The sequence below is a fragment of the Strigops habroptila genome, chromosome 6, assembly GCF_004027225.2.
Source record: "Strigops habroptila isolate Jane chromosome 6, bStrHab1.2.pri, whole genome shotgun sequence".
In the NCBI taxonomy this organism is placed as follows: domain Eukaryota; kingdom Metazoa; phylum Chordata; class Aves; order Psittaciformes; family Psittacidae; genus Strigops; species Strigops habroptila.
In genome coordinates this window covers 35,831,712-35,846,167 of record NC_044282.2, presented here as the reverse complement: position 1 = coordinate 35,846,167, position 14,456 = coordinate 35,831,712, and the positions used below count along the sequence as shown (strand labels likewise).

At 36.4% G+C, this 14,456-nt stretch overlaps 1 protein-coding gene across 2 annotated transcripts in view; it reads right to left on the bottom strand.

The window, feature by feature from the left end:
* Nucleotides 1–477: 477 nt before the first annotated feature.
* Nucleotides 478–14,456, bottom strand: part of LGSN (lengsin, lens protein with glutamine synthetase domain) — a 55,361-nt gene continuing 41,382 nt past the window's right edge. For both annotated transcript variants that reach the window (XM_030490431.1, XM_030490432.1), the window contains exons 2-4: nt 12,821–13,832; nt 3,920–4,098; nt 478–1,677 (exon numbers count right to left, since the gene is read on the bottom strand). In XM_030490431.1, the coding sequence (XP_030346291.1) occupies nt 478–1,677; nt 3,920–4,098; nt 12,821–13,832 (2,391 nt within the window). The remainder of the gene's footprint in view (nt 1,678–3,919; nt 4,099–12,820; nt 13,833–14,456) is intronic.

The window sequence follows — 14,456 nt, the reverse complement described above, 5'->3', positions numbered from 1 at the left end:
CAATCTAGCCTAGGTTTTAAATCAAAGTCAGATTCTTCTGGTTTAGCTACCCTTCATCTACTGAACAGGCTGGGAGAAATCCCATAACCATGCTGAACAAGAAATTCCACTCCTGCCTCAGTTCTTTTGATCCCCTGCACTGTCCCCATTATTCTTACACTTCTGCATATTATGCAGTCCTATTACAGTTGCTCTTCTCCATTTCACCTTCTCTTTTCTTCTTTTCATCATCAGGTCTGTTCAATTAAAATAAAAAACAAAACCACTTTTTAAAAGCCTATTAATGTTGTTTCATGAATATCAGTTTTTGCAGTGTCCTGAATATACACAGAAAATAAAATGCAATCACCACATATTATATGAAGGAGGGAAAAAAGTTCAATGCTTAAAGACATTTTAAAATATATCTAATAATTTCAAGGTTCTTAGCCATTCACTGTATGCATTTACACAGCATTACTACAGAAGAGTACTCTTCTAAATAAAATACCCCAAGCATTTATTCCTTTCACTATCCATTTCTTCAGTTTCTAACTCATAATGTTTCATAGCAACAAAGTATCGGATAAAAGTTTCGCCTAATGCTTCCTTAATGCAAGAATCTTTCTTGAGTGCAACAAGAGCATCTTCTAGTTTCAGAGGGACTGATGAATGTTTCAGATCAGCAGTGTGATTTTCTTCTTGGAGCATACCATCATACCTAAGTTCTCTCTTTATTCCATCTAGACCTGCAGCAATAGTAGCAGCAAGCACCAGGTAAGGGTTTGCTGCAGCAGAACTTACTTTATTCTCTATGTGAGTGCCTTTTCCACCATCACATTTGACATTAAAGGCACAGCTGTTATCATTATATGCCCATTTTGCATTTACAGTGTCTTTTGATTCTTTACTGTATTTAGAAAAAGGCTTACGGCAGCTGGTGGTAGGAGCCATCAAGCAGCTGATAGCTGCTGTGTGTGCCAAGAGACCTGATAACCAATTTTTTCCAATATCTGAGAGCTCCTCAACTCCATAACCAGCAGAAAACAAATTCTTCTGGCCGTTCAAATCCCACAGGCTATGTGACAGAGCCCCTGAGTTGTAGAATCCTGATTCTGAGAAAAAACTAGCCACATAGTTATACTTCTTAGCCACCTCTTTAATGCCTGTTCTAAATGTGAAAGCACTGTCAGCAGCATCTATGCCAAATGCTGGATGAAAAGTGATCTCCATTTGCCCAGGCCCAGTGGAAGAAGAAAAGCTTTCAATGTTGGCACCAGCATAATACATTCCTTCAATGAGCTCCTGAATGAAAGTCTGGTCATGGTTATTTAGTATCGTCGCTGCAGGAAAGGATATTGTCTTTGAATTTACAACCTCAGTAATACCATAAATACAAAATTCATAAGTGAAGGCAGAGCGCAGAGAAAAGCCATTGTCCTGAAGCTGGCTCAGCTGTTTCTTGGCAATGTGCCTTGGTGAGGTCATTAGCGGGTTACCCAGCACGGTGAAGGAATCACATATCACTCTTGCAGTCTGCTCAGTCCAGGGTAGTATTCGAAACGTTGATAAATCCGGGTTCAGGATTATGTCACAATTAAAATTGGTTGCATTTATGTAATCTAATTCATTATCTTTAGGATTCAGCGTCAGCTCAAGATAACTTCTGGGCATGGCAACACCATGAATTGCTTTCTCCTAAACACAGAGCAGAATGACAGATTACAAATGAGAAAAGAAATCAAGAGCATTTTTACATATGTAAAATATATGAAACTCAGATTCTCAGAACAAATGTATTTTTCCTAAAAGAACACTGAAACGCAATGATCACTGAAGTGGAGAGCAACAGCCAGTTACTTTGACATTATGAAGCAAAACAACTTTCTACAACATCAGTATGAAAACCCTGGCACCAAATATCCCAATGACCATTTTTTAAATTTCCGTAAAGAACTAAAACAGTGTTTAACACTTATCTTGCACGGTATTTATACAACTATGGGCATCACCAGTTAGGCGCAAACTTTGCAAGTCAAACTTCTATTTATAGTTACTCTATTAGGCTTCCATATCCTCTGAGCATTTCCTTTACATAGATCCAAGTGACCACATAAGACATACAAATTCAGGCTGCAACTTCTCTTTAAATGCCATAACACATACCTCACTGTTTTTCAGATTCAAAGTTTAACTGAAAATTATCACTTCCTGGACTTAATAAGTTTGGGGATAAAATGCAGGGAAGCACCTCCAAGTGAAAAATCATTCCAATGTTTCAGTACTCCGCTTCTAGGTAGCAAACAGGATAAACTCATAATTATACTTTCTTCTCCATTGGAACAGGGAGCTTCAGCTTACAGAAATAAAATGTAGATACGACACCAAGGAAGGATCATCTGCCTTCAAATCAAATAAGTACCTTTATAACTTACCTTACCTAAAACTTTAGCTGATGAAAACTGCAATTATGCCAAGTTCTGTCAAGGGAAATTTGGCTCATGTTTACATCTTCCCTTTATTCTTCTAAGGGAAAGGATTATCATCTGAGTGAGCAGAGGAGACAGAACAAACCTAGAAAGGGGCAAGCTCAGATCTGAAAGAAACCCAAAGCTTTCCCTATCTAGATGGAAAACTGTTTATATACTTCAAAATGCATACGGTGGCTTCTCTTAAAATTAATAAATAAAGTCCACCTTCTCTTAAGGAGGTGGCAGTCCAGTGGTAGCAATTCTCCCTGGGTGACACCCATAACCAAAACTGCACAGCATGGTGAATACTGCTCAAAGATGTCTAAGCTATCCATTTGATAGTAAAAAGGTGTTGAACCTGATTACCCCGTAGTATTTCCCTTCTCTAACCCCACTACATGAAAAAATTAGAAAAAAAAAAAGGAAATTACTCCCGGTTGCTCTGTATGTATACATATATGTGCTTGTGTGTACACATACACATTGTTTTACATCAAAAGATTTACTGTCATGCACAGCTTCAATGTGTTCAGATGGTAAGATATACACAAAAGCTGCCTTTGAACAAGCTGACTAGACATTTGCAATTTGATATAGCAACTGAAAGAGAAGTTGCAATTAACCTACCACCCCTCACAAGAATTCAAATGACTGAAAGTTTATTCTTATAATATCCATGTGACATCAGAGAGAACAAATTGTATCTAGATGATATATTTGTAGTTTAGCAATATCAAAAAGGGAAGTAATGAATACGGCTTAGGCTTCAGAAGGAACTTCAGATAAAATTGCTCTATATCTTTTCATGTTCATATCTTTTTTTTTTTGTGATACCTCAGTAAAGCTTAAAATATTCATAGTGAAATGTGAGTAAAAGTATAATGGAGTTATGCACATGAAGTGTCACAGAAGCAATATACTGAAAGGGCTGATCAGTCAAGGATACATGGTGTAATGATTTCTTTCTAATTTGGTTCTTATTTTCTGAATCATTAATATGGCAAATATTGCTATTAAGTCATCATGCAACCCAATAGTATCTTCAAGTGATTGATGACTATAAAATTTCTCATTGCTAAAGTCATTTTCATTCAGTCATTTTCTTTCATTCAGTATTTACTCCCTTCTTTTTGCAATTTAATGATGTGCAATAAAACAAAAATCTTTATAATGCACTGAAAAGATATTTCTGAAGGAAGAGATTATTGGAAGTTCAAGGAACTGAAATTACTAGCCTCATTTAATTAGATTACTATTTGGGACAGTGGAATATATTGCAGTGATGAAAAAAGTCCAGATCCTTTGGGTGCAAGTTAAGTGAACAGACAATTTGTTCTAAGTTTCTGCCTGCACTATGGGGAAAAAAAAAAAAAAAACCCCAAATAAAAAAACAAAATCAAAAAACATAGAAATTAAAGACAGGGCCATGAAAACACATAAAGTTACAGCCAGAAACCAAAAAAACTTACATGAAAAAAGCGAGAAGGAATATTCTTTGATCTTGACACACCATGGAGGTCTATTGATTCAAACCTAACAAACTGTACGTTGTCCCTGGCCATCTGCTGCTTAATAAATTCAATATGAGAGAATAGTTGAAGGAGAGTTGGACTTCTGAGGCCGTTTACATCAGGCTCTCTGCTGGGTGCTATAAGTGAAGAGGAATGGTCATGTCAAGCAAAATAATGAATGCTGGAGTACAGGCTGTTTAATAGTGCAATAGTGGGAAACTGTGCCATGGAGTATAAAAGCAAAAATAAGAAAAATATATGAATCATGAAACATTTTTGTAAAAAAACACACTTTCCACCCTCACCCCCCGGTCCCCTGAGGATGTGTATAAAATCCCTTATTTTTTTGAATGGTCTTTAACTTAAACTTTTCTTCAAGTTGATAAGAGAACACAGGGGAATCATACGGTAAAGCCAGGAATTACTGAGGGATACCTCAGCTGTTATGTTGGGCGTTTTTGGGAGCACAAATAGCAGCTGGGTACCTATTTTCCACTGAAAACTGATAGAATTCAGGTGCTATATTATTTCAATTCTTTTGAAAAAAGCACAGATACAGAAACATGATAAAAAGGGCACTTGTCTTCTACTAAACCTTTCTCAAGACCTCCTGAGGAGGTCTGCCATTTTCTCCACCACATGCAGCAGACTTTTAAGAAAAGTTTATGCATTTATGTATTTGCTGTTATAGAGTTGTCTTCTTAACTGTATTACAGCAGCTGTAGGACTGTATAAACTTCTTGACATGAAAGCAATAACATCTGAGTCTAAGTTCTGCAATAGATCAAAGAGCTGGGCATAGTCACATCTTTTCACAAACCTCCCGATCTCACAGCCTGCTTTTCTTTTGAGTATCTATGTATGTTATTATTCAAGTTAAACTATATAAGGTATTCATTTCCATTTAGCCAATAAACTAATGAGACTAAGGGTAATATTTTACATTAAGATATGAAAAAATGTGAAAAAATATTTCTTTCTACACTTCTGGGAGGAAAGTCCTCCATTATTCCTAAGGCTACAATCAGAGGAATTTTTGCAGATCTTTCAGACCGCAGTGGAAGATCACTAACAGCAACAATTCACCACCATCCTTTAAGTGGAAGTTAAAAGCTTTGTGCTGAAGCATCATGAAGGTTGATGGCAAAACTTGTGATCTCTCCAGTACCAACTTCAGGGACAGAAGTCTGAGGTTTTTGCCTTTTTACAAGTAGTGCTCTATCCCTTATTCTACACATGTTTAATTTCCTGTCTACCACCAGTCACACAGAGATTTTTATGCCTTCATATTATTCAAAGTAAAGTTTTACCAGCAAACCTTCACATCAGAATATTGTCAGGTTTTGACATAAATTTTGCAAGTATTTCTTACAATCTCCTGAAATGTTGCCTTTTAAATTTGCATCTACTATTTGCATCTATGTAAAAAACCAAATATTTTTTCAGGTTAAAAACATTGAACTCACAATAAACAACAACTTTAACTCTGACCTAAGTAATTCTTTAAATCAGGATTCCTAAGAGATATAAGTTATATAAAACAATAGCTAAGAAAAACACAAATGTGATATGCATTTATATTGTGTACAAATTCATTTTAAAAGTAAAATATATGTAAATACAAATATATACACATATAATATGTATAATATATATATTACATATTATATTATATATTATATGTTATATTGCAATATTTATTATGGGATATATATTTTATATTATATATTATATATTATATATATTTTTATATATATCCTTATATACAAATATACGTAATTTATACATCTACCAATGATAGGTAATTTTCAAAATGTTATATATTTGTCATCTTCAAGCTAAATTTATTTGCATAAAAGCATAAATAAATCATTAGATTATATGAAATCACATAAATTAACAAAATTTCTATAAAGTAACTTTTTAAAGAACATTAAGCAAGCAAAATTATTAACTAAAGAAGAAAGAATTTGTTTTCTCCAGTTGGACTTGTTATGATCCATGATAGATCTTTTTAAATTATGAGACTAAAATGTATATACTGATCTAGTACTAGTCTAAAATTAGGCTATATACCAGTCTAGACAGCCCACTAACCAAAAGACAGATACTTAATTCATTTACAATAGCCGTTATCCAAAATCTGTTAGAATCAATGAAACACTCCCACAACTTTCACATACAGTTTAGAGGCAGTTCATTTTTTATATCATTTGCAGATTATCTTTCCCATAGAAATAATACGTTCTGTAAATAGTATGATAGATAAAAAATACTGTAAGGACTTAATACCTCTGATTTTGGAAACATGAAATTAGATTTGTTTCTTAAATAATATTTAGTGAATAACTACTGACAGTACTTACTTTTCTCTGGCACAGGTCCCAGAATGTATTTTCTTGGTAGCCACTAAATAAATCTCTGGCAAACTAAGTTCATGAAGCCAATGAGGAATAGAGTTTGGAAAGGTATAGTAGGGAACTGAGTACTCTGTCTTTTCCCAGTTCATACTGTCATTGTCCAGAGCATTAGTTACTGGAGATAAAGTAGCTAATAAATATTCGATACGTCTAGCTGATTTAGATACACAGTCTAAAAGTCCTACATTCTTATGAGGGAGGACTGTGTTCATGAGTATACTGTTTTCCTAGCTCTCTGGGTCTCTAGAAATAGTGGCATTTTTATTTTCATTTCAGAATACCTTCTTCTGGAAATATGTATGTAAATTTCAGAAGATGCTCAGATTTTGGTTCAGATTTTCATTTTGAAAATTAAATATAAATCCAGACTGGCCATCTTTCAAAATGATCATCATTCACCAAAGTAGAATGGTACATACAGATCCTTAGATATCTATAGCAAATCAGTAGTACACAGAAAAGCAGTTTGTTTTTCTATGGTTCTGTCTGTATTTTCTATTTAAGTTACCACTGAGAAACAATTAGTATTACAATAATTCTTTCATAATTAGTACAAAATATCTTTGAATACAATCAAATTATCTTCACATATTTAAAAAATATTAATAACACAAAACTAACAATATTACTCAAAAAAAATCTCCAAATTATACAAATTGTATTATTATTCTTTTTTGTAGAAGAGTGGTGGCATTCTTAGATTGTTAACATTGAAATAATTTAGATTGCCGAGAGCAGTTGACATCAGGCTAGGGCGAATAGATAATATCAGCTTTATCATCTCAACAGCAGAAAAGTGTCATGACAGAAAAAGTGCGCACATCCCAGATCAATCTGTCATTGTCTGCTTGTTTAAAGAAATCCTTTCCCATGGTTCCTTATTAAATCGCACTGCATCTAAACCAAACAATTTCTCAGCTCTATAAGAGGTGACCGTGTCAAACTGATGAAACAAAAAGAACGTGCTACATGTTGCCAGGGGACTTGAGAATGACAGGAACAGGCTGACCTAACAAATGTAGTAATATAGGAAACTCTTCACTGTGAAACACAACCACCAATGTAATGCAAGGCAATAACAGCAGACACTAGCAGGTAGACTCCTTCTCTTATAAGTCATACATTGGAGAAGGAGATGCGATTCCATCAGTTCTTCCCCAGTCTCCTCCTCCCACTGCCTCTCCAGCAGCAGCTGCTGCACTGCACACCCTCCTGCTGCCTGTGGGACAGGGTCTCAGCATGTCTGGGTCCCACGCAGCATCAGAGCACACATCCCTGTGCTCTGTGGAACACTGTGGCACTTGCTACTGTCTCAGAACAGCAGGGAAATTAAAACTCTTGCAAGCATACGAATTGCTATGTTAGTCAAGGCAGCATTTCATCACATTATTGCTGTCTGGCATCAGCTATTAACAGGAAAGGCAAGGTGTTCTTTTGCAAAATAATCTGTCTAAACAGTGGGTTTTGCAGTTCCTCACTAAAAAGGGGGTTGTCGTTAGGAGCAGGACAAATCCAAATTTGTCTTTGTTTCTTCTTCATCCTTAGAAATCTAACACTGGGTACTGTGAAGAACTATGTGAATACTGACACCCTTTGTAAAAACAGATACATTGTGCTGATGGTAACCACTAGTAATGAGTCCCACAGGATAATCACACATCTGCACTCTTTTAAATCCTATGGAAATTCCTATCAGTACTAATTTAAATACGTCTGCTCTTCCTTACAAGACTCCAGTTTGTGTATTTAAGAACAGCCAGTCTATTTGATTTGTGCGGTACTTACTGTTTTCATATTTGTCTTCAAACATTAACAGCCTCTCTTTCTGAAACTTCATGTGACAGCTTTTCCTATGCTAGATGTCATTCTTATTGCTAGTTTTTAAACCATTTCTTTTAACATAGTAAATAGACATGAGTATTGGGCTACCTTTGAATAGTACTATTGATGTGAATAGTGATCAGAAGCATTTGCAGTTGAAAACATTATGTAATCTACATTTCTTTTTCACCCAAAAAAAAAGTTTGGCCAAAAATGTTTACTGATAGGTCAGTAAAGTATTTGATTTCTGCAGTAAAGTACATAAAAAGTTGTTTCTTACCTCATATTTTTGCTCCCCAGCAACAACCCTACCAGAGTAATAAATATATAAGCATAGCAGAAACTTACCAAAGCATGGGAGACACTAAATATATTTCCCTGATCTGTTTGATATTGATACTTTCAACTTTTTTCCCATCCGTTTCTTTGTCTCACGGTAATCTGCTTTCTTTTTAATCTTAACTGTGAAAGCTTTCTTACTGATATGGCCATGGGGAGGCTCAGCTCTTTTTAATGAGTTTTATAGGTAATTTAGAGACCAACGAACAGGTTCAATCATCCATGAATTATTTTTTGCAACTGTATGACAGCAACACGATACAGCTTCTTAGTGGAGCTACATTATCAAGAAGTGAATACAAAATAAGATTTTATTTCTCAATAGATGAAAGATAAAATATATCACCTATACCTTTCTATTTTGTGAGGCATTTTATTAAAATGGCTCTTCTTTACTGAATGAGAAAATGATCATAGTTTTACAGAAAGGTTAGAAAGTATTCCACCTAGGCAAGAGGATTTGAAAACAAAATATGAAGGCATCTGAAAAAAATTAAGGTGAGTAATACCCACTGGAACCACCTAACTAACAAGCCTGAATATGATGCATCTAGAGTGGCATGCCTTTCTTCAAACTCAAATTGAAAGTTTGGATTTAAGGAAGGAACCACTGAGCAAAGTTGCATGAACTGAGATATACACTGTTGCAAACTAGGTAGCTCCTTCTGATCTAAAAATGTTTGACATAATTTTAAAATACTGGGTGAGAATGAGGTCTAATGGGAAGCCAGGTTATTTAGGGAAGAGAAGATTTTGCACGGTACTGAACGTAAGGACTAAGCTCTTCTTGAATATGTTGTAGAAGGAAAGGTGGATGGCAGAGACATCAAGCAAAGAATGCTTACACTACATTTACACTCGGTCTAAACTAAACGGTTTTGGCAACCGTTCATTATTACAAGAAAGAAAGTAACCATCTCCAATGGGTGGGTCTGAATACATCTCTTTCTCACACAGTCACAGGATGACTAGCTAACTACAGGCACTAGAGACAGGTGAGTTGGATCTCACCTGAAAGGGGACAAAATAGATCAGAAAAGAGACATACGTGCAAGATATTTGGGCCACTACAAAAAGTATTACTTGGACAGTGCCAGTGAAACTGGATGTGAAGCTAAAGCTCTTTTAATCTAATTCATCACCATGGAAAGATAGAAACTAACACATGTAGATAATTAGACAAATGTACTGACTACACTAACCTGAACTTAGGAGTTTTATTTGCATTTATATCTATATGTGATAATGATGCACACTTCTGCAAATTGGTATCTAGTCATTAGTAATCAAGTGCTTCTTCAGCTGTTCAGTGCCTGCATTCTTGGGAGACCAAGAGGGAGGATTCCAAAGAGTAAAATTTCAGATGAAATTTCATGTATATAGCATAATATAACACTTTATAATATGTACATACACACACACATGGATGTATGCATGCACTATACGTATAGTGTACACAGCACAGAATATAATTTCTGTAAGAATGTAATATTGACCTCTCTGAACTCAGGTCTTACCACATCCACTCTGCATGCTACTAAATTTTAGTATTTAGACTATGCTAGCCAGAGAGGAGCCCAAAGGAAATAACTTTATTTAAGCAATATAAAGTTCCCAAGGATCATGGTGCACCACACTGTTGGGCTTCTCTTTGTCACAGGAGAATATGGGCTGCCACAGCCAGGGATGGCAGATGGCTTGCACTGCATATGGTCAGAGGGACCTGCAGAGCCTGGTGCCACCACACAGGCTTAGAAGAAATCTCTCCTCTGGACCTTATGAGACAACAGCACCTCCAGATAGCTGTAGGTGGGCAAAGCGCTGGAATCAGGCTCTCACCTGATACTTCAAATTCCCTTTGTATCTCTTGTCTGTAGCTGGGATAAAAAAGTTTGTTAAAATCTGCTTGGCTGCAGACCTGCAGAGCTGGGACCCAGAAACCTGAACACCTCCAGGAGTAGGTCCTCTCAACAGGGCTCATCTTCTTGAGCACACACCAGGTGAGGCTATGTAAATATGACAATATAGATATATACTCAAATAAAACTCCTAAGTTCAGGTTAATGTACTCAGTACATTTGTCTAATTATCTACATGTGTTAGTTTCTATCTTTCCATAGTAATGAATTAGATTAAAAGAGCTTTAGCTTCAGATCCAGTTTCACTGGCACTGTCCAAGTAATACTTTTTGTAGTGGCCCAAATGTCTTGCATGTATGTCTCTTTTCTATTATTTTTTTCCCATGTCCAAACACTTTGGACAAAAGTCCTGACAAGCAATGGACAAAATGTACATTCAGTAATATTTTCACAATTTCCAGCCAGAATTTTGAAAAAATGTATGAATTTATTATTTCAGAGAGATGTTAACCATGTAACTAACATGACTGTATTTAAGTTTTCTGCAGTACACTGAAACAGCAAAGCTCAGCTATGTCTTAGCCTTTTTACTGCTGACATCATCTATAGATTGTTCCTTAACTGTGTACTTTTAAAAAAATAAGGTATATTCTGGCTTTGGCCACATCTCGACACTGAGTAGATCTGAAATACAACCTTTTGTAATTTTTCCAGATATTTTGGATCAAGGTTTCCGATTTGAGCAAGTACAAATATTTAAAAACTTCCCAATTACAAGACAATGTATTTCAGATCTACTCAGTGTCGAGATACATTTAGATCCAAGTCTTCCAGCATTTCAAGTAACTAAAATATTGAAGGTAATATTTTAGTCATAAAAATGAAATATTTATGATTTTATCTTGTCAGTTTTAATAATTTATCACTGGCAGCAATGAAATACTGTTTATGCAAAGGCTCAATAAAGAGTGCAGAATTTTATCTAAAACTTTCTTCTCTGAAGTTACTGAATGTATTTAACAAAAATTAAATTTCAAACAAACACCTACATTTCAAACTGAGTAGAAACTATTCCTGTGCATTCCATTTACTAGTGGAAGCACACACTGAGCCCTACAGCTTGTTTGGTCAAAGCCAAATGGAATCCAAACCTCATGAGATTCCAAAACTTTTGGAATCAAATCATCAAATGTAGGCTGAGAAATAATCCTCCAATCTCTTTATTCCAGTAGACATGAATAGAGAGTGGTTTGAACACAAAATATCTTTTCAAAGCTTTATATTTTTCATGCAGTGCCCTGAGTTAGCGCTGATAATGTTCATGAGTATCCTGTTCAGGCTTGTTCAAACTGAGTTACACAATATGTCTACTGAGAAATCTGCTGTAACCAATAACATTTATATATTCAGATTGTCTGTTTTCAGAGGATGTATAGCAATATTTCTACCCTTCTGAAAGGAGACTTAAAAATAAACAAAAAAGCAGGATAACTTAATATTGTTGTAAAAAATAATTGTTACTATTATATTTTATTACATAATGATGGACAAAGTATTTTATCAATGAAGAGAAGAGATTCATATTTCTTGTATCAGTGAGATAAGTCAGAGGGTAAGATACCCATCCTGAAAAGCTGATAATATGATCCGAGCCTGATGCTCCTCCTGGAAATTTATTAATCTGATACCTATTCAACTGGCAAATTGTTATTTGTGTGCTTCCTGGAATAGACACAAAACAAGGAACTGCTCAAGCCCATTACATTAGCATAGCTAACAGTAGCTTTCAGTTTGCTGATTCAGCTAGTCCTGCAGTATAGCTCTTAGAGTTTCTAAGAAATCACAGCATATTAGTAGCAATTAATTGGCTCTATAAACACTTCCAAAATGGACTTATTGAACAGCATGAAGATAAGCGGAAGTTCTCTGCTTCGTTTGCTTTTCTTTCCCTGCAGTTTATATGAGATGTTTTTGCATTCCAGTCTTCCCATAGGACAGATATTGAAAACATCATCCCTACATGGGAGCAATTTCCACTGCTGGAAATGTTAACAAAAAGGAAATTTTAAGACTCCCAGATGCCATCAGAGCTTTGCAGTGTCCAGCAGACTTTTGGGAAATCTTTCCTGTGCTCAGTTCAAATGAGGAAATATATCAGATGTAGTGAAAAAGACACAACCACTTGCGTGTGGCAGGTTTTGGCAGGCAGCTGAGCTTCACAAATGCCGTAACTTAAAACAAAAAAAAGACGAGCATAGACATACAGCACAACTTCTGATCCATCCCAATCACACAGAAACCACAGGTGACAATTCTCTCATGCACTAGCTCTGACTAAAGTTTACAGCTTAACAAAACCCCACAAAACAACAAGAGCATTTTCTCTAACAGGACAGCAGGTGATGTTTAAATATCCTTACCAGCATGGCCTGCAGAGGAGTCAAAGGGAATCCCGGTAGCTGTGCTTTCTGCATGTGGAGAAGCCACGGGTAGTCCCAGAATGAGTTGATCCACGTCGCTTCCCACTGGTTGCTGCTGATCAGACCCAGCAGAGCTAAGGACCAGCAGAGGTTTGCTTTGCTGCCCCACTCCCTCCTTGTGGAAGCCATGGTACTTTCGGTTCTCCTCACCAAAAAGGGGACTAAAAGCCTCAAAGGGTCGGCCCTGCTTGTCAGCTGTTTTCTCCCGGGGTTTCACGTTTTTCTGAGGAAAAGTGCCACCTGCCTTGCCACTGTAATTGGGCTCAGGAGCAGACAGAGAACCTTCACTCAGCAGGTTTTTCAGCTCTTGCACACTTAGTTTAGAAATGCCAGGTGCCCCTGGGAAGGACTCTGCAGTACCGTGTCCTTGTATGGTTACAGTACCATCCAGGGAGCCCACCTTTGTCACGTGAAACTTGACATGTCTTTCTTCCACCCCACACTGTTCTTGCTTACTCTCTGCTTTCTCATCGTGCTCTCCCCTGTGCGCTGCCTCTGTGCATGCAGCTTTCCCTGCACTCCTTGCAGGTTGCTCACCTGTGGGCTGCTCTGTTTTAGTGGGTATATCTATTTCCTCATCCATTTGCCCTAATATTCTTTTCCCAGTGTCATCATTTTCCTGGTTTTCTCTTGTTTCTCCAGACATGCCTTCTTTTACTCTGCTGTCAGTATGGGAACTGTCACAACCCCCTCTGCCCTTTTGTACTAAAGGAGAGGTAGTCAGGTTTTGAAGAGATAGAGATAGGTCTGACGGTGGTTCTGATGGTGGTTCTGAGCAACCAGTAGCTTCTTGATGAGGACACGGATCTGGGATTTCTGAAATGCAGGACAGCTCCATCTTTTCATTTTCTAGAGGAGGAATGTACTTTGTTGGACCTTTAATTCCCTTTTTCTTTCTGAAACCACATATATTGTTGCCGTCAACTTCATCATTGTCCCTTTCAGATGTGTTCTGTAACCAGCAATAAAATATACAACCAAATAACAGGCATGAATGAAACAGAACATGGCAATAGAGTACCACTACCAGCTGCATTTACCTTGTAGCACTTCCATCAGTTCTTGTTCATGGAGGTATCTGTGGACACTTACTGACCCTCAAATTCTGCTATTTTGATTTTAAAAAATCTCACGGAATTCTTTTTCTTACGTTTAAGAACAAAATTGGTGAAAATACCTTTATAATTTAGTTTTTAGGCAGATTTAGTTGATGAAAATACAGATATTATACACTGTGTGACATCATTTGTCAAACATGTACCCTTTAAATGTGAAAAAATATGTATTTTAATTATTACATGTAAGTATATTCTTGTTCATATTATAAGCATTTGTATTTTTAAAGGAAATTTATTGTCCTGAAACATAAAACACTGGCAATCCATGTAAGTATGGGGAGTGAAACCTGAAAATAAACAGCTTTTAGAAGAGTTTCAGGACCTAATTTGTCCAAATGACTGAACCTTCAGGGCAGTGATAAAAAGGACAAACCCATGCTTGGATGCGTAAACAGGAAAGAACCAGATGACGTTTACCTTCATATATGGCATTGATATAATATATATTGTAGTGCTAG